We start from the raw sequence: 22,818 nt of genomic DNA, 5'->3' as shown, positions 1-22,818 counted from the left end.
TTTGCAGAGATACTGTTGGAAAAACTTCTAGTGGTGTACCAGGAGGCGTTGCAGCGGGGGTTCTCCCCAAGCGCATGAGAGAGGCGACCATTATATTATTACACAAGGAGGGTAAGGATCCCACAGCCTGTCAAGCATATAGGCTGCTCTCAATGCTGAAATGTGATAATAAAATCCTTGGTATACTGTTAAAGCAACACTTGAAAGGGATTATAGTGCACCCGGACCAAAACAGGTTCATTCCAAAGAGACGCGCACTACATTGAATACTAGGTGACCAACACATGTAATGGGTGCAGTAGAGGACAGCAGGGAAGACCTTGCCTTGGTGTCATTGGACACCAAGAAAGCCTTCCACATGATTGGTTGCAGTTTCCTCTGGATGAGGGCACTCCATAAATGGGTCTCAACTCATGTTCCCTTATAAGTTAGTGAGAGTTGAATGCACATAGGTGATGCAGACTGTGGGCGCTCCTGCATGCCTGACCGCACTTAGCACATCGCAAGACAGTTGAATATACTCTCGATACAGTCCAAGGTGTGGCTGGGTGGTGATAGCATTGCTGGCCAAGACCATGTTTGCCCAGTACAACATGATAGGCTTACAGGGATGTATGGGTATTAGTGCTCTGCATAATAACGGATATACAAGGGGTAATGTGTGAAGAGTCGAGATCAAATTGGAGTGACTCTCACCCCTTGAGGGCTCGTCCTGTGCATAATGCATCCTCACTAGAACTTCTACAAGCTGTAGATAATTATGTGAATGGAATTCCGGCTGAAGTTACTTCTAGACTGTAGTTGCACCCGTCCGCTGTACTCTCAGTTGGTCTACATATTGTCTAGGTCTATCATTAGCGCCCCCCCTCAAAGAATGTCATAATTACTTATGTAAAAGTGAATTCTTGATGTTTCTTGCATTGTGTGGCATGAGTTATATTGTATGCAGGGCTTTAAGTGGGAAAAAAACTGGGGGTGCTCTAAAAGGGGCGGGGCAAACCTCAAAGGGGTGTGGTCTATCGAAGTAGGGGCGTGGTCTAAATAAAGATAACTGTGTAGCAGTACCCCCTGTTCTGACAAGCCGTCAGCTCTAGGACTCCTCAGAGTGTCATCAGATTTGGAATTCCCCGCTCAGGCTCGCTCTCTCCCCTCCTTATTCCAGCAAGGCTATTTATGGATAACGCCATACACCCTCCCCAGTGCCCAAAGACCGGTGTCGTCATCCCGGGAACTGCCAGGAAGACACTTCCCGTATAGGGTGGCTTCACATGAGGCTGAGTGTACTAGAAGCACTGGTCCCAGAAGGCAATGCGGCTTCACAAGGGTGAGTTTTAACAAAGCCACCACCCCCGTCAAAACATGCCACAGAGTCCTCCTACAACGCGGCTCACCTGGCATGACGTCATGGCTGTAGGGACCAGTGTCCCGCACAGGAACAAGCCGGCCCGGCAGGGGACGGGGAAGAACAGTGTGGGCCTCCAACTGGGTGGTAGAGAGGAGCAGAGACCACTGTCCCCTGCGAAGTCGTTCAGACCCCCTTCGGGCCACAACTGGCCCTCAGTCACCGGCCCATCCCTCCCTGTCTTATCAATCTGACCTTGGCTGACAGTCATTCCAGACTCAATAGGCAGCTGGAAGCCGATCAGTTCTAAACGTACTCAGTTTCCCATTAGTCCACCTGCAGCTTGCACAGTACAGTGAGGGATGGGGGCTATTTCAGCCTCTATATTAGCTGTCACCACCCCTGCTTACACATTGATGCAGACAGTGTCTCCCCCCACACCCCTAGTGACTGGACCAGCCAGATAGATTCCAGGTCCTCCAGAACAAGCGAGAAGCACCCCAAGAAGCCGCCCCTCCTTACTAGACAGGCTGTAGACATCCGGAGAGGATTGGGCGGGTGACTGGAACAAACATATTAATTCATTCACTTATTAAATAGGAAAGCGCATTAGATGGTAAAAGTTGTAAACCCTTTTATTCTGCTTTATAATGTAAGTGCAGGACGCTATCAGCACCTCAGGGGTTATGGCCGAGAATAATGTTCAGTGAATTTCATGCTTTGATTGGTTGAAAGCCGTGAACTGTGAGTGCAGCAGCTGAAGGTGATGTGGCTCAGAATCAAAGGGAAAACACCCTCCCCCCCCCCTCGTCGAGTGTGTCAGCCCCACTGAGACAGCTCCCTGGGCACACACTCAGCCGCACCCGAGTACTTCACAGGTCTTTAAAAAGACCATTTACTTGTTAACAAGGCTGTGCTGTTTTTCACCCCTTGTTAGAGCCCTTGCAGCTCCACTCTGGATATTGCTGGAAGAGTCAGTCCTCCCCGAAATTTTTAGTAGCCCCCCCCCCCCCCGAAATTTGGCTCTCGTTGCGCCTCTGCATGGGGGCCTTGTGCTGTTAAAGAATACGTTACACTTGTCATCTTCACACGACATCCGAGCATGCACACATCAATGTGCATGCTCTCACGGCAGTCCAAAAAAAAAAAAAGAAAATGGACTACCTCTGCGAGGCCCGATAATAGAGCCCGATAGAGACCCGTTTCGAGGCCCCCTGAAAATAACTGCCGGTGCTCTGACCCGTACAGACCTGGCCCACTTAAATCCCTGGTTGTATGTATAAAACCAATAGAGGTAATTTTTACAAAGTTAATTCTTGTCTGGTTTTGAAATAAGATGTAAACCAACAATTCAAACCAAGAAATAAAACAAGATTTTAGATGGATAATAACAAATATTGTATCATGTGCCATGTCCCCTTTCTTGGATGACCTCATGTTCAATTGATGGTGACTCATGTCTCCTTACCCAGGAATTTCCTCATGTTCCTAGTAAAGGTAGCGTATGCCTTTTCCATGAAAGATTTCATGTTGCAATAGCAGGTAGTTTGTGTCTTTATCATGAATGCTCCTGGAAGAAAGTTCATGTTTTTCTTATCAATGATTCAATGTTCCCAAGGATGGTTGCTCATTTCTCCATCTTTTATCTAGCTCTTGTTCTCACGAACGGAGGTTCATGTCCTAGTGGAGGACCTCATATATTCCCAAGCAAGATGGGTTATGACTTCGGCTTGAATGAGTTCATGGTCCTGTGGAAGGTGACTACTGTCTTTGTTATGAATGATCAGGAAATTGGAATTGGAATTGGAATTGGAAGTGCATTTGTAGAGCGCGAATTGCTGCCCGGAGGCGTCCAAGCGCTAAGAGTACCAGTAATCCGACCAGTGGGCCCAGGAGAGGGAGGGAAGATAGGTTAGACTGAGTGAAATAATAAGGTTTTCAGTTGTTTGCGGAAGGCCGTTAGCTTGGGGTTGGCTCTGAGAGACAGCGGCAGGGCGTTCCAGGCCCTTGCGGCGTTGTAGGAGAATGTTCTGCCTCCGGATCTGGTTCTTTTAATTCTGGGGGCCATTGCAAGGAAGGTCTGACTAGAACGTAGACTTCTTCTGGGCATATAGTGGGTGATTAGGTCGCGAGTGATCCTGGGGCCGGCGTTCCAAAAGGCCTGATGAGCTATACACATAGCTTTAAACATTACTCTCTGGCGCACCGGTAACCAGTGGAGGGATACCAGTCCCGACCTCGCTGACTGTCTGCGGGGAAGGTCTAGTTGAATGCGTGCTGCACAGTTCTGGACTGTCTGCAGTCTTCTCAGAGTGGCTTCAGGGGCGCCAAGATATAATACGTTATTGAAATCAAGGCGTGACTGGATAAGACCTTGTACGGCCACTTGTTTGGCATCCAGAGGGAGGAGAGGGAGAATTTTCTTTAACATCCTCATGATGCCAAAACAGGTAGCTGAGAGTTTTGTGGATTGTATATTAAAAGACAGCGATCTATCCAGCCAAACTCCCAGACTCTTGATGCTATTTTTGGGAGTTGGAGGAGATCCCAGACTAGGCGGCCACAGGGAGGTGGGGAGGCTGAGATCTGAGGGACCTAGGAGCATGAGCTCGGTTTTGTCCCCATTCAGTTTTAAGCAAGACAGGGACATCCAGGTCTTTACTGCCTCCAAACATTCTCTGAGCCTGCCACGAGCAGATGGATTAGCAGCCTGCGACATGGAGACCACCAGCTGCGTATCGTCCGCATAGGAAATGATCTTTATTCCAAAAGGGCGGACGACATCAGCCAGTGGCCTCATGTACAGATTAAAGAGGGCAGGACTCAGAGAAGAGCCCTGGGGGACTCCGCAATTCAAAGGTCTCCTGGTGGACACCGAATCGCCTTCAAACACGCGAAAGGACCTGTTCTCTAGGAAGGATTGGAACCACGACCAGGCTTTATCCTTAATCCCGGCTTGGGATAAGCGTTCCAGCAGAGTGACATGGCTGACCGTATCAAAGGCCGCGCTGAGATCAAGGAGGATCACTGCCACTGATCCTCCCTGATCAAGGATTTTTCTGGCTTCCTCTGTAACCATGAGAAGGGCGGTCTCGGTCCCATGTTTTGGTCTGAAGCCCGTCTGGGTTGGGTCCAGTAGGTGGTTATCTTCCAGGAAATGTATTAATTGTGAATTAATATATTTCTCCAGGATCTTACCTGCCCATGGGAGCAGGGAGATGGGATGGTAGTTGCTCAGATCAGTGGAGTCCAAGGTAGGCTTTTTCAATAAGGCTCTAACCATCGCCTGTTTCCATACGGTAGGAACCGTACCGGAAGAGATGGAGGCATTTAGGACCTCCTGAATAATGGGTAGGGTGACCTGCGAGGCTGCCATTATTATGTCTGGTGGAGCTGGGTCTTCTGGGGATCCGGATTGTACTTTCCGTGCCAGGGAATCAAGAGTGGCTAGATCCAGAGGGGGGAAGTGAGTGAGCGAAGGTAACTGATAAGTGGATGATGGGGTAGCGGGATCAGGGAAGGGGGTAGAGTGGTTAGGGTTTCTCAGGGGAAAGGAAGAGTAGATAGAGCTTATTTTATGGTGGAAAAACTCTGCAATATCGTCACAATGGGTAGTGGACACATCCGCCTGCGTGCAAGGGGACTGTTTAGTGAGGGTATTGATGATCTGGAAGATTTCCTTGGGCTTAGATTTGGCAAGTAAAATTTTCGCGGAGAAGTATGAGGCTTGTGCTGCTTTTATCATCGTTTTGTATTCGCTGATGGTTTCTCGATAACGAGTGTTATTGTCTGTGGAGTAATCAGAGCGCCAACGTCTCTCCGATTGCCTGCAGAGTCGTTTCTTGTCTCTAAGGGTCTCTGAGTACCACGGGGCGGATTTGTGAGAGCGTTTAAGCGTGATTTTCTTTTTAGGTAGAACAACGTCAAGTGATTGAGTGATCCAGTTGCTGTAAGCCTGGTGGGCAAGGTCGGGATTGGCATATGTCCTAGGTGGATTCTCGGCAAGTTTGCTGGACCACTTGTCAGCTGCTAAGCGGGACCAAGCTCTCGTAAATCTCGTGGTAGGAGGTGGCTCAGGATTTTTTAATACAGTCCAGTTGATGGGGATCAAGAAATGATCCGTCCAAAGCAGGGGAATTGGCGGGCTGGTTGAAAGGCCAGGGCAATTACTGAAGACTGGATCCAGCAGGTGGCCCTTCACGTGGGTGGCAGAGGGGACCCGTTGGGAGAGTTGCAGAGCTGCTAGGTCCTCTGCTAAAGTCAGTGCTACGTGGTCTGAGGATGACTCAAAATGAAAATTGAAGTCACCCAACAGGATATAGTTAGAGGTGGTAGTAAGACGTTCAGCCACACTAGATGGTAGGCTGACATGGAACTGCTTCGAGGGGCCGGGAGGGCGATAGATAAGAGTGCCGGAAAGGCAACTATTGGGTGTTAATTTGATGTTGAAGGTAAGACTCTCACAGTCCGTAATGATTTCCGGAACTACTCGGCAGTGAAGTTGTTCTTTATAGATTAACGCCACACCTCCTCCTCTCCCTTTGGGGCGGTCTTGGCGGGAGATTCGAAAGCCAGGTGGAATGGCTGCTATGACCGCGGGATCGGCCTCAGGGGATAGCCAGGTTTCTGTAAGAAAGAGTATGTCTGGTGAGTGTTCCTCTATTAGCATTGCAATTTCGGTCGTATGTTTTGGCAGGGAGCGGCAGTTCAGCAATAACATACGAAAGTCGTGTAGTGGATACAAATTACATTTGGGTCTAAAGGAGTAGTGGCAATCAGGGCATATGGGCGGCAAGGAGTCAGCTTGGTAGCTGTTTCGACTGCAGTTCCTGTTGGATGTCCTGAGACTATGGAGAGTGTCAGCATTGTAGGTGATGGGTCCTGGGGGCTGAGAGGTAAAGGGGCTAGCCCTAGGCCCGGACTCGGCGCGGACGAGCGCAGACGAGCTTGCCTTATGCGCGCCTTCGGCGTGCATTCGTCGCGCCCGCTGCGCTCGTCCGCTGCGCTTCCGGTGCATACACATTGTTATAGGGCGGGGAGGGGGTGTGGCCTCGAGGGGGGCATGTCCTTCGCTACGGCGTGGCCGATGGCGCCTGCCAAGACTCCCGTAGGCTCTCCCTCGCAGCGTTAGGACCGCTGCTGGGGGCGCTGTCAGGCAGGGAGCAGGAGGCAGCTGAAGGGCAGTTACAACAACAGCAACAATTGCAGGTAAGTTTTAAGGTTTTTAAAAAGTATACATGTGCAAAATAGCGCAAGACTAACTCCCGGCTGAGCCTCAGGAGGACTAAAGGTAACCTAACGCGCTCGTGAATCAGCGGCTAGTTATACCCAGCAGACTCATATTTGTCTTAAATGGCCACATGTTTCTATGGAAGGCAACTCATGTTTTTTGAATAAAGAACATCATTTTCCAGTGGCTCATTTCTCTGTTGTGGCTGGTCTCATGTTCCCTTGTAAGGCAACTCATGTCTTTGTCATAAATAACCTCATGTTCCAGTGAAACACAGCTCATATTTTCATCCTGAATGACCTCACATTTCTATAGAAGATGTCTCCTATTGTTTCCATAAATTGCATTACTTTCCGTTGGAGGGGAAGGTTGCTCATATCTTCATCATGAATGTCATCCAATGGAGGTGACTCATGGCTTCGCCTTAAACATCTCTAGCGCATGTGGAGGGTTGCACTTGTCGTTGTCATGAACAAATGCAGGGGTTTCTGTGAAGGTAGCTCATGGCTTTTTAATGATGGGCCTCATGTTCTGGTGGAAGGTGGATCATTACTATACTGGGGCTGATCTCTTGTCCCCTTGTAAGGTAATTCATGTCTTTGTCATGAATGATTTCATGTTCCTATGAAAGGCCACTCCTATCTTCACGCTAAATTACTTTATGTTTCTATGGAAGGTGTCTCATGTTTTTGTCATAAATTATGCCCTGTTCTTTCAGAGTGGAATGTGGCTCATGTCTTCCTTAATGACCTCCTCAGCCCATGGAGGTGATTTAGCTTCGCCATAAATGCCTCTAGCTCATGCAGAAATGTTCTCATGTCTTTCTCATGAATGAAGTCATGCTCCCATGAAAGGTGATGTGTCTTTGTCAAAAATGACCTTATTTTCCTGTGGAAGGTGGCTCAAATGTTCTAAGTGTGTGCATGTTCTTGTGGAAGGTGATGCATCTCTTTGCACTGATTACCTAATGTTATCTTGAAGGCTGATGTGCTTTTCTCATGAATGATCTCAAAATTCCTTAGAAGGTGGGCCATGTCCTTGTCAGGAGTGACTCATTTCCCCAAATGAATTGGCTCATGTCTTTGTCTTCTGTGATCCTATGATCCTGTTAAAGGTATGTCAATTTTTAACAAACAACTCTTGCAGAATCCGAGAGTAACGCTGTGATTGCACTCTACGACTATGAAGCGCTGCACGATGGCGACTTGGGCTTCAAGAAAGGAGACAAGATGGTTATCCTGGAAGAGTAAGTACAACATCAAATGCCACTGATGGACTTAATAACTTTACCATTTTATTTACTGTATTGCTTTATTCTTAATTAAAGAGGGAAGTAGTACATTGGAGTGCTTTCCATTTCATGTCCAGATACCCATTTTCCATTGAGGAAGTGTAGTCACAATGCTAGAGAGGGCAGTTAAGAGCAGAAAGGACATCACCCACTGGGCAGAGCCTCAATCCCTGAAACATCACCATCACCTGGTTGACGCACATTATGTACAGTCATGTTTTAATGTTACAATGTATTGCCAGTCCTACTGGGGGCCAGCATATTTCAGTGTTACCCTTTTATGAAATGCACTCCAAACAATTTAGACAGCAAAGTGCTGTGGTTTAAGGCTGAATTTACAAAGTGTGAAACCAGGTCACTTAAATATTAATCTTTGCTTCTCCACTTTAACAAAGTTTGTGGATATGTGCAAATACCTTTATCTGGGCATTGATTCTCAGAATGCTCACTCAACAGCTGTGACCAAATCATTTGTTCTGTTTTTCATCTATTATCGAGCGACCAATGTTCTTTTTTTATTCTTTATCAAAGCATTGAGACATTAAAAAAATTGAAAGCAATCCCCACCTTTCCTGGCTCTTCCAAAACTGATAGCGAGGCAAGAGATCTAGTGAAAAAACAGGATTGGGCAAAAAGATTTATTTTTCAAAATATTTTTTTAAGTATTTCAAATGTTGGTTATGGTTTGTTAGTATTTTAATATGTAGCAAATATTTGGCAAATTGACTTCATGAAACTAGCTGGAGAGCAGCTGGGGCTTGAACAATGCAAAACACATATCTACATAGTTGTAATAAAATGGGCACCTTTCTCTGTTACACAACAATACAAATAAAACAGGTTAACTAACGTGTATAACTGAGCATTTAGCCTCTATCTACAGAGGTATTACTCATGTATGTAAATTTACTAAGATGCCAAGTAGTCAAACATTCTATAACACACCCTTTAGCATGATAACGTCATATGGTGGAGTCCTTGTCTTAGCTTTAGCTTCTAGTCAGACTTTTATTTGCTGCTGAAGAAAGAGTAGGAAAGTGGCAGCAAGTGGAGACTACCAGAAATAGAAAAATTCCTCTAGAGCTGTGTTTACTTTCAGTTAGGCTCTACTGCTGCTTTCATGACTCCTGGGACCAGAGGTAGCAAGGGCCTCTCCAAGGCTAATGAAGGTAGCAGTTGCTTTCCCTGGCTACTGCCAATTGATGCCCATGTTTTTTTAATGAACCACGTTATTCTATTTTAAGATATAAGAGCAAATATGACAAGCACATGGTCACAAAAGAGACATAAGGAACATCTTATCCATGGCAATCAAACTTTCAAACAACAGAATGGCTCCAGACCAGACTTTGGGGTTGGGTTAAGTTCGCCCCATCTGGAGGAACTCCTCATTATGGCCCAAGAATGCTATATAGACCTGATTTACCCCATACCTTGAGATGATTCTGAGGGTACCATATACCCATGTATACTAGGACCTTGGTGGCCATGCAGTGCTCATTTCTGTGGTACAACACTCCGGCTAAGGAAAGTCAGCAGTGCACCGCTTCCAGGCGATATCCCTTTTAGCAAAATCTATTGGTATCTATGTCTACTAGGACTTTGAGTGTAGCTATTTTGATGATGAGTCAACTGACCAGCACACCACATCATACAGGGTCTGGGTTGAAGTCTGGGAGGCCCTCCAGACCATTCAGACATGAGGGTAGTCCACGGCTGAGCTGTAAATGTTTGAAAAACTGCTTTTGAAGGCCAAACTCTGGAACCCGACAAATAAGCTGGGTGTATCTCGGGCATCACATTCCCCTAATTTGGAGATTTCTCGAGTAAATCTATTGTGCCAGTTGATACACCTTAGGGTGTTACACCACAATTAACACACCATGTTAGTGACGTGTGAGACTAGGCGGAATGCTCCCTTTGTACAAAAGCTGTATTGGCTGCAGGTCTCCCAAACACCCATCGTTCAGCAGCATTAGTGTGGTAAGAGTGTGCATGTGCACTGTTGATGGATTTGTTTACCACAACTAACTATGATGCTAGATAATGTGGCATGATGTTGGCCATACCGAGGCCTCCATCGAATGGGAGCATGAAGTATTTGGTCATTTTAACACTAGGGAGACAGCTGTCCCACAGAAATCTCCTCATCAAGGAGCTGAGTCGTGATGAAATCTTGAGGGAGTTTGTGTTGAGGGAGTTTTTGTTGGTAATTCTGAAGCTTGCATAGGAGTTTTGGGATGGAGATCTTCTTAATTATGGCAGCCTATCCCATCAACAGCAGCTAAGGGGATGAATATGTCAGGTCATTCTGCAGTGCCATCCTTAATCCTGGGATCCAGTCCAACTCCGAAGTCTCTCCTCCAACCATGAATATGATTCAGTTTTTTAGACCCATTGACTTTAATGCCAGAGAATCTGACAAATATAGTCATCATTTGTAGTGCTTGATTGCCCAACCATCTAGAATGCTGGAGGAAAATTCATAAATTGTCTGTATATAGCAATATTCTATCCTACATTCCCTGTGGCTTCTTGACCCTCTGAGGGAGGGCTTCTATTTGGGACCACTCTGCCAAGGGCTTTGTACCAGAGTGAAGTTCCTCTGCTGCTGGAGAAAGTCCTTGGAGCACTCCATTAACTGGGACCCTTGTGATGAGTTGTATACATAGAAGCTGTATCATAATAACCTGGGTTTAAGGTTAATCTTGGCTTGAATGGTGAAAAGAAAACCCCATTCTATGGACTCAAACCCATTACCGAAGTCGATCATAAGAAGAACAAGAGGGCTACCTGGGCACCCTCAACAGGGCTAGTGCATTATGAAGATGTCTTATATTATGCAGGTGGACACATTCACCCTGAAACTAGTTTGATCCAAGTGCATAAAGGAGCTAATTGCATAGATCAGGCCTTCACAAGGATTTTAGCTTCTATATGTATGAGAGAGATAGGCCTGTATAATACATTGGATTCAAGGGATTTCCAGGTTTGAGTTTCAGTTAAGATTCCACTCCGCATAGACCTGGTGAAAGTCTCCTCTCTACCAAAGACACTGCATCCATAGCATGAAGGTGGCATAGAAATTTCCCTGTGATCTACTTAAAAACCTATTGGGCATGAGGGTCTTTCCACGCTGGAGCTGGGCATGTGCTTCTTCAAGATCTGCCATCAAAACTGGTTCATATAGCGAAGTCCTGTCCGTTATCAAAAGCGGCTGAATGGGCAGGTCTGTCATAAAATGATTTACAACTTCGGTATAGAATGTCTGGCTAGTGCTTGACAGTCTGTTATTTCATGCCTGGTAGGGTCTACGTCATGTCTGACAACTCAACTAGGTTTTTCACACTTTGTCAACTAGAAAATGAGTCTTTTGGCCTTTTTACACTATCAAAATATTTGGCTCTGCGAGGAAATCTAGGAGATCTGGGCCTCATCTAGAACTATCTGGTTTAAGAGTATTTAACTGTATTAATTTAGTATAAAATAGTAGTTCAGACAATCTGTAGATGAGGCTTTGTATTTCCAGCTCTAAAGAGAGGGATTCCATTGATCCGGTTATTTTTTATGAGGGGAACCTCTTTCAGGGCTATATCATGTGTGACGCCCTGAACGTCTCAGGATCGTTTAACAGACACGATAATGAGAACGCAACCACTTGTGAAGGTTTAGTTATTTTAATGAAGGCAAAAATAATACAAGGAATAAACAAAGGTTATAGTCACTGGAATCCTCCAGGCGAAGTACGTTACCAGCCCACAGCACGGATGGTCCTAACCGTCCTCTGCATATACGCCGATCCCGGCGTATGCCAACAGAGGGCAGAAATGAAATGGCCGACAATGCCAATCGGTAGGCTGTGAGGGGCACGAAGAGTGTTGGGGAGAATCGAGGAGTCAGGGAAAGACCCAGCCGGGGTCTCTACCTGAAGGGAGCAGCCGCTCAACCTCTTCCTCAGACTGCACCGGGACGCGGAGTCACCTCCTGGTGATGCGTCACCGATACCCCAATCACAAGCAAAGAAGACTGAACCGAGAGCAGCCGCTCGATCGATCCTGTGGACTTCCGAGTCTGTAACGCGGCAAACACCTCCTGGTGTGCGTTACAGCTGGCAGTCTCTGTATCTCTGGTCGGGCTGGGAGTTACGACTCCAACCAGCAAAAGCGCCACTGCGCTTTGACTCAGCCGAGTCAAAAAGCGAAGCTCAATGGTTATCCGGTAGAGCTTCCGGGTCCTTCACAGGTGACGATGGGGCAAGACACGGCCCAGGGAGTAACGACTCGACCTACCTCCATTCTTGCCTTACTGGAGCACCACTCCGGAACACTGCTCTTCACTAAGCAGGTACGTCGGTGTAAACACAATATCCGACAGCGTTGTACCTCCCGGTTCCTCCCTTTATAGGGCGTGTTTTCCTTGAGTTATGTAACAGCTCTCCTGTTTACATAAGGGCGTGTTTTCCTTGAGTTATGTAACAGCTCTCCTGTTTACATAAGGGCGTGTTTTCCTTGAGTTATGTAACAGCTCTCCTGTTTACATAACCTCTCAACCGCTAAGCATCCTGGGAGATGTAGTCCGTTTTCGCTGGTTACCGTTTTCCTCCCCTCGCATGACAGGAATTCTTGACAGTACATCCTCCCTCTCAGCGGCTCCCCACGGGTCCAGCGCTGGCAGGAAAACGCCGATGGAACAAGGAGACCAAGCGCGGAGCATGAACCCCTTCAGCCGGTTCCCATGACTGCTCCTCCGGGCCATAGCCTTTCCACGCAACCAGGTACCACAGCTTCCCCCTGCGCCATTGGGACGCCCGTATGCCCGACACTTCATACTCCACCTCCGACTCCACGCATACCGGCCTAGGTGTCCCAGACGGCTTGGAGGGTGCTGGTTTGAGCAATGATACATGAAAGACAGGGTGTATCCGCAATGACTGGGGCAAGCACACCTTCACGTTCACGGGACCCATACACTTGGTAATTCGATAGGGGCCTATGTACTTGGGATGGAACACACTGTTCTTTCGAAACCTCATGTTTCTTGTGGATATCCAGACGTAGTCTCCAGTGCGGTACAGTGGCCCGGGCCTTCTCTTCCTGTCTGCCGCAGCCTTGTATCTTCTCTTGGCCTCTATTAGGACAGCCCTTGAGCGCATCAACGTGTCTTTTATGTGTGCCACCCTGTCCGCTGTGGCGGGAATCCTGTCCTCTCTGAACGGATGTAGAAATGGCAAGAACCTGGGATGTTGGCCATAGTTGCTATAGAACGGAGATGACTGTGTGGAGCTGTGAGTGGCGTTGTTATAGGCGATCTCTGCAACCCATAGCAAGTCGACCCATTCTTCCCTGCCCTGGTCCACAAAACATCGCAGATACTGTTTGAGCGTTTGGTTCAGGCGCTCGGTTTGGCCGTCCGTTTGAGGGTGGTAGCTGGTGGACAGGGCGGTCTTAACATGCAGCGCAGTGCACCAAGTCTTCCAGAATTGCGCAGTAAACTGCGACCCCCGGTCCGACACGATCACCCCAGGTAATCCATGCAGTCGTACCACATTCTTTAGGAGTAGTGACGCCAATTCCCCAGCCGTAGGGACTCTCTTGCAGGGGATGAAGTGCCCCATTTTCGTCAAGTAATCCACGACCACCAGTATTGCCGTCATCCCCTGGTCTACCGGTAGGCCCACCACGAAGTCCAGTGATATGCTATCCCATGGTCTATCCGGGGTCGGAAGTGGATGTAAGAGCCCTTGGGTTCGGCCATGGTCGGCCTTCATGGTAGCACACGTAGGACACTCCTGTCCCCACCTCCTGACATCCACTCTCATGGTTGGCCACCAGAAATGCCGTCCCATGCTAGCCACCGTTTTTTCAAAGCCCAAATGACCTGCGCATGGAGAGTCATGGCACCAGATGAATGCTTGTTTCCTTAGCCTAGGCGTGGGTATCAATAGGCACCTGCCCTTCAGGGGTATCCCGTCCTTCAGCTGCCATTCTCTGTGACTGAGGAGCCACCTCCGCCATGCGAATGACCTGATCCCTCTCTTTATTCCCCTCAGGAAAGTATCCGGTTGGATAACCCCCAATACCATCCTCGGGGAAATGATGGAATGCTCGGTCGCAGGCAATGGTTCCTTAACTGCAGATTGACGGGACAGGGCATCCGCCTTCCGGTTTTCCGTCCCCGGCCGATATGTGATGCGGAAGTTGAACCCCGCAAAGAAGATCATCCACCGCAGCTGTCTGGGAGAAAGGTGTCTTGTGGCCGTCATGAACTGTAGGTTCCGATGGTCCGTGTACACCGATACCACATGTCTTGCCCCCATCAACCAATGCCTCCATTCGGTGAAGGCGTCCTTGATTGCGAGAAGCTCCTTCTCCGCAATATGGTAGTTGCGTTCGGCGTCGTTGAGTTTGCGGGACATGTACGCAACGGGATGAAGCACCCCTGTGTCGTGGTTGCGTTGGGACAAGATAGCCCCCAGCACCACATCCGATGCGTCCGCTTCCACCACGTAGGGGAGATCCGGATCGGGGTGAGCCAACACCGGCGCCTTACCAAAGGCGCTTTTCAGGGCCTCAAAGGCTTTGTTCGCTTCAGGGGACCAGACAAACTCCTTGGACTTCCTCAGTAGCTGTGTGATTGGGGCCACCAATCCTGAAAATCCATCTATAAACCGCCTGTAAAAGTTGGCGAAGCCAATGAAACTTTGGATGTCCTTCACGCTTTGGGGCACCGGCCATTCTTTCACCGCCTTGATCTTTCGTTCTGCCATCTCCTGTCCCTCTGGACTCAGCATCACTCCGAGGAATTCCACGGATGTGACGTGGAAGTCACACTTGCTGAGTTTACAAAACAGCATGTTTTCCCTCAGCTTTTGGAGCACAGCGTTGACGTGGTGTACGTGCTCCTCCACACTGGACGAATAGATGAGGATGTCGTCGATATATACGATCACGTAGATATCCAACTCCTCTCTGAATACCTCATTCAAAAAGTACTGAAAGGCTGCCGGGGCGTTGCACAGACCGAACAGCATGACGAGGTACTCAAAAAGGCCGAACCTGGTCTTAAAGGCGGTCTTCCACTCGTCTCCGTCCCTCATGCGCACCAGATGGTATGCCCCTTTCAAATCCAACTTGGTGTAGATACGAGCTTTCTTGACCTGTTCCAGGAGTACACTGATGAGAGGCAAGGGGTACCGATTCTTTACGGTTATCGCATTCAATGCCCTAAAGTCCACACAGGCTCTCAGCTCCCCATTAGCCTTCGGGATGAAGAAGAGTGGCGAGGCGGCCGGAGACTTGGACGGGCGGATGAATCCTAGCTTGAGGAGTTTATCCAGGTACCCCCGGAGATGCACGTTTTCAGGCTCCGTCAGGGCATACAGCCTGCCGCTGGGAACGCTGGCCCCTGGCACCAGGTCGATCTGGCAGTCAAACTGTCTATGTGGTGGTAGCACTTCCGCCTTCACCTCATCAAATACATCCTCAAAACTGTGATAAGCCTGGGGGAGAGCCACATCTTTTTCTGCCGCTGTAGCCACCGTCTGACTCCCGCTCTCATCTGCGTCAAGGGATTCCGTTCTTATTCCACAATTCAGGATGCTATACGGTGACGTCAGTTCGATGCGATGTGTTGGCCAATCCACAGAGGGGTTGTGTTTCTGTAGCCACGGCAATCCCAATATGACGCCATATTGGGGCGCTCGGATGATGTTAAAATCGATTTGTTCCAAATGGTTCCTCCCACATCTCATCGGAAGGACCCCGTGTGCTGCCCGATGGGCCCCGTCACCAATCGCCTTCCGTCTACAGCATAGACGTCTTCGGGTACAGCTTTGGGAAGAAGCACGAGACCTAGCCTGCATGCCTCGTTGTGGTCCATAAACATGCCAGTGGCCCCTGAATCCACCATGGCCACAACGGGTATCCACTGGTCATGCACTCCCACGTGCACCGTGAGAAACAGGTGTCGTTGTCCCTTAGTGACCGAGTTGGAAAGTGAAGGGATGGATGAGTGACTCCGAGATGCCCCTTCTTTGGTCTAGGAGTCCTCTAGTTTTCCGCCGGTACGTCCACCACGGCTGTTACCGACCGGTTGGCCCGATAACGTGACGTCTTCGGTTTGGCAGGGCATTCACGTACGTAGTGGCCTTTTTTGCCACAATATAGGCACAATCCTTGTTTACGGCGTGACTCTTTCTCCGTGGCTGTGAGGCTCGCTCGTATTGCGCCGATGTCCATGGGTTCTCCCTTGGATGCGGTGGAAGTTTCAGGACTTCCCACTGTCACATAGGATGGAAGGGATTTTCCTTTTCTCCCATGATCCCCCTTTCTTTCACTTAGCCTATGTTCCAGCCGTAATACCAGGTTGATAAGGCCCTCACATGTCTTGGGTTGTGGGTCAATATGAGCCACGGCGTCCTTGAGCTCATCGCACAGCCCGTGATGGAAGAGCGCCGTCTGTTTAGCAACAGGCCACTTGGTTTCCGCAACCAGCCTTCGGAACGCGTTGAGATACTGCACCAGGTCGTTGGATCCCTGTCTCAACTCAAGCATTTCACGGTCCGCCGTGTACGAGTCAGCCCTTCTGTCGAAGACCTTCAGGAATTCCTCGCGAAAAGCACCCCAATCACATAAGATGGGGTCGTCCCTGCTCACCAGAGGTACGGCCCATTGTGCCGCGTTTCCAGCCAAATAGGATATAAGGAAAGCCACACGAGCCTGACTCGTGGGGAACGCCCTTGGTTTGCACGATAAATGTAGCGCCACTTGTGTGAGGAATACCTGCACTGTGTTAGGATCCCCACTGTACCTCTCTGGTGTTGCCAAGGGGACGGCTACCGGCATTTCCACTACTACCGCAGGGGTCTGGTTCGTGAGGGAGGTGCTGGGCGTGAGCGGGTCCAATTGGATAGCATCCAGTCTGGCTTTTACATCGGCTGTTTCTTGCCTGGAGGCAGCCAATTCAATTTGCACGGTCGCTAAAGCAGCCAGCACATCATCAAGTGTTGCCATGTCTGTTATCGACCGGGAGACAGTTAGTGTTATTATGGTCGGATATTTTGTAACGCCCTGAACGTCTCAGGATCGTTTAACAGACACGATAATGAGAACGCAACCACTTGTGAAGGTTTAGTTATTTTAATGAAGGCAAAAATAATACAAGGAATAAACAAAGGTTATAGTCACTGGAATCCTCCAGGCTAAGTACGTTACCAGCCCACAGCACGGATGGTCCTAACCGTCCTCTGCATATACGCCGATCCCGGCGTATGCCAACAGAGGGCAGAAATGAAATGGCCGACAATGCCAATCGGTAGGCTGTGAGGGGCACGAAGAGTGTTGGGGAGAATCGAGGAGTCAGGGAAACACCCAGCCGGGGTCTCTACCTGAAGGGAGCAGCCGCTCAACCTCTTCCTCAGACTGCACCGGGACGCGGAGTCACCTCCTGGTGATGCGTCACCGATACCCCAATCACAAGCAAAGAAGACTGAACCGAGAGCAGCCGCTCGATCGATCCTGTGGACTTCCGAGTCTGTAACGCGGCAAACACCTCCTGGTGTGCGTTACAGCTGGCAGTCTCTGTATCTCTGGTCGGGCTGGGAGTTACGACTCCAACCAGCAAAAGCGCCACTGCGCTTTGACTCAGCCGAGTCAAAAAGCGAAGCTCAATGGTTATCCGGTAGAGCTTCCGGGTCCTTCACAGGTGACGATGGGGCAAGACACGGCCCAGGGAGTAACGACTCGACCTACCTCCGTTCTTGCCTTACTGGAGCACCACTCCGGAACACTGCTCTTCACTAAGCAGGTACGTCGGTGTAAACACAATATCCGACAGCGTTGTACCTCCCGGTTCCTCCCTTTATAGGGCGTGTTTTCCTTGAGTTATGTAACAGCTCTCCTGTTTACATAAGGGCGTGTTTTCCTTGAGTTATGTAACAGCTCTCCTGTTTACATAAGGGCGTGTTTTCCTTGAGTTATGTAACAGCTCTCCTGTTTACATAAGGGCGTGTTTTCCTTGAGTTATGTACAGCTCTCCTGTTTACATAACCTCTCAACCGCTAAGCATCCTGGGAGATGTAGTCCGTTTTCGCTGGTTACCGTTTTCCTCCCCTCGCATGACAGGAATTCTTGACATCATGGGCCTTATGTCTAAGTGACCTGCTAACTATATATGATATATACTTTTGCAACATGAAATTAGGGAGATTTAATTGTTGAGTGGGTATACGTATTAACACTTGATCAGGACACTTTGTAAACAACACTTATCATGGATAATGAAGGCTTATATTTGAGGCATATACATTGTGAAGAAGAGATTGAATTGTAAGATTAGTGCTTTCTAAAGAGGCTTGAGAAAGGTGCACAAAAGCAGTGAAACGCGAGACGGCTGACAATCTGGGGCAAATTACACTTTGAAGTTATAACTTGTTGGGAAGAGACTTTATAAATGATTATTTGTCAAGTTGAAAATGTGCTTCTATGACAGTTTTGAGTACATCCATTATTAAGTTTAGGATTTAAAATGATTATGATTTGTGAAAACATGTTTGGTATATTTAATTGAACGCTACAAAGAAAAATCCAATGTGAAACAGGAAAGTTGATTTATTTTGCCCTTTTTGAGTTCTTCCTGTTTGGTATCTTTGTATGAGTTGCACCAGAGAAGTAACTGGTGTTGACAACCAAAGAAAATAAGCAAAAAAGTGATCAAGTAATTTTCTTCTCGATAGCTCAGAAGAGAATGCCAGGAATACAAGAAAGGATCCACATCTTCTTCAAGAGAAGCTTGGGACCCATTACTTTCCTCTGTGTGCTGGCCCAGTCCACGATAACCTATCTGGTTAGCATCTTTTCTCAGTCTTTCACCATGCATGAGAGGCACTCATGATTGTCCTCAGCACATGCAAAGAGATCTGCAATTCCAGGATCTTAATCAATCTGCCTTGGTTCTCCTATCCTAGGTGTAAAATATACTCTACCATAGTTTCCAGGTTTGTGGTCCTCTCCTGCATACTGGCGTTTCTATAAAGTTTGCCTGAACTGTTGCTGCAATGTTGAGGGCTCAAACAACACCTTCTTCCTGGTCTAATATGAGTTAGGACTGAAGCGGCTCTCGTACCACATTCTGTCACTGGACATTTGCTCTGAGGTACTTTGATGACCACAGAGCCCTTGCAGATATCCCTTTCAGCCATGAGCACGATGAGCCAGAGTGAGAGTAGTGGGTGACATGTGTCAAAAGAACTAATGTGATTATCTGACCACACCCAAAAACAGCCTTTTGTGCCAGTGATAGTGGAGGCCGAAGGTCAACAATAAGCTGACGTTTACCATCCAGACTGTGGGCCAGCCACCGTCTTGAGGGCATGGCCTCCTTTTCGGACGGTATCTCCTAAAATCCAATTCACAGGTTGGTAAAATTTAACACAACTGAAATGATGGAGGCATAAACAGTTGCTGAAAGAGCGACTCCCTCATTGTGTGAGATTCTTGAAGGCAAGACATTATTTGTGGCTAAAAAAAGACCACAGTAGACACGTAGACTACTATCTTCATTGTTGCACAACAGAATCCAATGCTTTGATTTGTTTAGCACAAAACAACAGAAATACAAACCCGAAACAAATACAAGCCATATTATAATGATGTACTGCATGAAGCATGGGTTTAAATTGCCATACTGCCTACCATCTTCTCCAGGGAAGGGCTCTAGGTTACTCAAGATCAGCCTCATCCATACCATCAGCTCCAGGAAGTGGCTTCTGTTACAAGCCAACAGTTGTGAAAATGATTGACTAAACAAATAAATATATTATTAAGTTGTACTAAATATTGCCAGCAAGAAAATAAAGCTACAAATTAGAACCTTTATTATTACTAAAGTGAAATAGCCAAGTGTGTTTCAAGAAGTACTTTTATTAAATTATGTATAGGTCCTTCTTGATCCTTAATTTACCACCCTTATTCCTTGTTGTCATGGATGTTGGCCCATACATAGTCCTTTGTGCACATCTGCTCTTGCTGTCTCTCTCACTGATAATACTATAGATGCTTGATGGTGACATCTCTCTGTTTTTCAGGTCCGGGGACTGGTGGAAAGCCAAGCAGGTGTCAACAGGGGCTGAAGGATTCATTCCAAGTAATTATGTTGGCAAAGTGAACTCCCTCGAGTCAGAAGAGTGAGTCTACCTCGATAATCCTTTGCATTCTGAATGTCAGGGGCCAGATTTGCTGGTGCCATCTCTCCCAAATATTGCTTGCGAGGTCATATTAGAATATATTTATTGCTGGAAACTGTGCCCTCTGTGTGCTGAGGATGTGGCAGATGTTTATCTGGCTCTCTCCTGAGATGATCCCTATCTTAGGATGTTAAGGGATTGTGCATGTTTGGGCCTCCGTACTTGAGTTGTGAACGCTTAGGAGTCTTTCTACCAGTTTTGAAAAGACCGGCATATACTGGGAGATGTTTAGTGATCTACAGACTTTCGTCAGCATCCTTGATAGTTGCCTTTAAGAAGTGACCTGTTGGGCTGGGGAGGGATCCATGCCATTGCATTTTTTATCTCCACCCAGGGAGAGTGAGATAAGATAATCAGCAGATGCTTTTCTGTGTGTGATGGTCCACCTCAACTGAAGTTCATAGCCGGAGGATTCACTGGTGTGCATCATTGTTGTCATGCAGCAGTGAATTGAGGCATAAACTGTTGAGGAAGAGAAAAGGGAGCACTCAGCACATCTCTAGGCATACCGCACTACTCATTTCCACGCGAGCTGAACACTGTTTCCTGCAGTTCCAGCAGCAAGGTGTTCCTGTGAAGCAGTGTCTGCACTGTCTCACCCTGCCCATGGAGACACATGTGGAGCAAAGTAAATCCTTCAGCTAGTGCCTCTATTGGGCCTGTTGCCCACACCCTCCAGATCACCCAGCACTCCACCATGAGTGCCTCCTCAACACGCTTGCCTACTCTTCGTTTCCCCCTCTTCTGGGCTGCCTAAGATGCTCCCCTGCTGCCTGAAGCTACTGGGAATGTTGATCAGGAGCAGAGTGAGACAAGAAGAGGGGAGATGAGGGAGAAGAGGCAGAATCGCTAAAGCAGGAGTTTGGTGGCAAGGTAAGTTCACCTGTGATACCCCCTGTGCACATGTTTGCTGTCCTAAGTGCCCCGGTTGTGTGTGCATGTCTTTGCGTTTGTATGCGTGTACGTATGTCCATCTGTGCAAGTGCTTGCGTACGTCTGTCTGTTTTTGTACGTGTGTGCACATTTGTGTGCACAAGTGCATGTATGTGAGTGCATGTCCATAATTGCATTTCTGTGTGTTTGTGTGCGTTTATGAAATTGAATATCTCTGTGTGCCTGTGAGGATCAAGTGTTTTGCCCCTAAAATGGTGGACCTGGCATAATGGTTTTAATTTGTAGCAATCTGCTGGTGCTGGCACAATGATGGCTTTCCCTGTCAACATGCAAACACTGGCATAAAGGTGGTATTTTCTAGTAAAATGCAGTCCCTGGAACGATGGTGGTAATCCCGGGCAACATGCTGGCCCTGATACAATGGTGGTTATCCTTGGCAACATGCTGGCCCTGACACAATGGTGGTAATCCTTGGCAACATGCTTGCTCTGACACAATGGTGGTAATCCTTGGCAACATGCTTGCTCTGACACAATGGTGGTAATTCTGGGCAACATGCTGGCTCTGACACAATTGTGGTAATCCTTGGCAACATGCTGGCCCTGATCCAGTTGGGCTTGACTGCTATGCACTAGTAACCACAAACCTGTCAATGTATTCTGCATCATAGAAAGATGTTGGCTGAAAAGCCACCGCATTGAAGTTGTCGATTACTTTGATTTTGACCGCCATCATGTTGGTAGTGTCCTCCTCATCTTGGAAATGTGAAATGAAATAGGGAATGTAGACTGATACAGTGTGCCACCAACTTGTGGAGGTGCAGTATGTTGAGAGGGGCAGGACTGCAGTTTGTTATGGTATACAATATCTTGAAATGTTGTTGTACCTGCAGACTACAGTTTGCTATCCTCCTCCAACACCTTTCAGTGGTGTTGCACCCACAGCCACAATATTTGTCGAGCCGTCCACATTCTTGGAGTGGGATCATACCTTTGGACAGGAGCTTGATAAAGTCCTCCACCATTTTGAAATGATGTAGGGTCTTGGAGGTGAGTTTGGTAGGACGCCGGGGGTCTACAAAACAAATAGCTTTGTAAGAAGATTGAAATTCTTACAGAGAGACTGCTTAGGCTCAGATGTCAAAGCTACCCGCATGTCATTCTGTGTGCCAACCCAGCCTGAGCCACCGAGAACAAGATATTCGCGACAATTCACTATATCAGTCTCACATCACCCTTTATGACCACTTTCTCTTCTGTAAAACACTATTTGATGTACACACATCTTTCTCCTAAAATAGAACACTCTAAGAGACCTACAGTCAGTTTCCACTTCATCTTGTCAAGCATGTAGTTCACACTCTGAAGCCTGTACACAAACACCTCTTCTTCAGCGATCCTATCTGATCGGGTTCTTTTGAACAAGTGTGAGTTTCCTCTAATACGGTTAGCGAATTCTTTGTGGGGGGGACTTATCGGGAAATTCGCACTTCCTGTGTTTGTATGTTACTTTATTACTGAAAATACACTTATTTTATTGGTTTTTTTTAACATCGTAGCAACAAACATAGGGGCATATTGTCAAGACAGGCGTTAAAATGATCGGCGCTTTAGCAGCAGAAAACTGTCACTAAAACGGCGATAATGGGCTTGATAATATGCTCTATGGAATTCCAATTGAAGCCCATGTTAGATGTGAAGGACATCTAACATGGGCTTCAATTGGAATTCCATAGAGCATATTATCAAGCCCATTATCGCCGTTTTAGCGGCAGTTTTCTGCTGCTAAAGCGGCGATAATTTTATCACCTGTCTTAATAA

At 47.6% G+C, this 22,818-nt stretch overlaps 1 protein-coding gene across 4 annotated transcripts in view; it reads left to right on the top strand.

The window, feature by feature from the left end:
- The window catches only part of HCK (HCK proto-oncogene, Src family tyrosine kinase), a 214,316-nt gene that overhangs the window by 130,117 nt on the left and 61,381 nt on the right, over positions 1-22,818 (top strand). For all 4 annotated transcript variants that reach the window (XM_085619503.1, XM_085619500.1, XM_085619501.1 and 1 more), the window contains exons 5-6: positions 7,719-7,818; positions 19,946-20,044. In XM_085619503.1, coding sequence (XP_085475629.1) covers positions 7,719-7,818; positions 19,946-20,044 — 199 coding nt within the window. The remainder of the gene's footprint in view (positions 1-7,718; positions 7,819-19,945; positions 20,045-22,818) is intronic.

Source organism: Triturus cristatus, chromosome 7, assembly GCF_964204655.1.
Source record: "Triturus cristatus chromosome 7, aTriCri1.1, whole genome shotgun sequence".
Taxonomy (NCBI): Eukaryota; Metazoa; Chordata; class Amphibia; order Caudata; family Salamandridae; genus Triturus; species Triturus cristatus.
The sequence above is the reverse complement of the archived record's forward strand: the minus strand, read 5'-3'. Positions and strand labels throughout refer to the sequence as shown.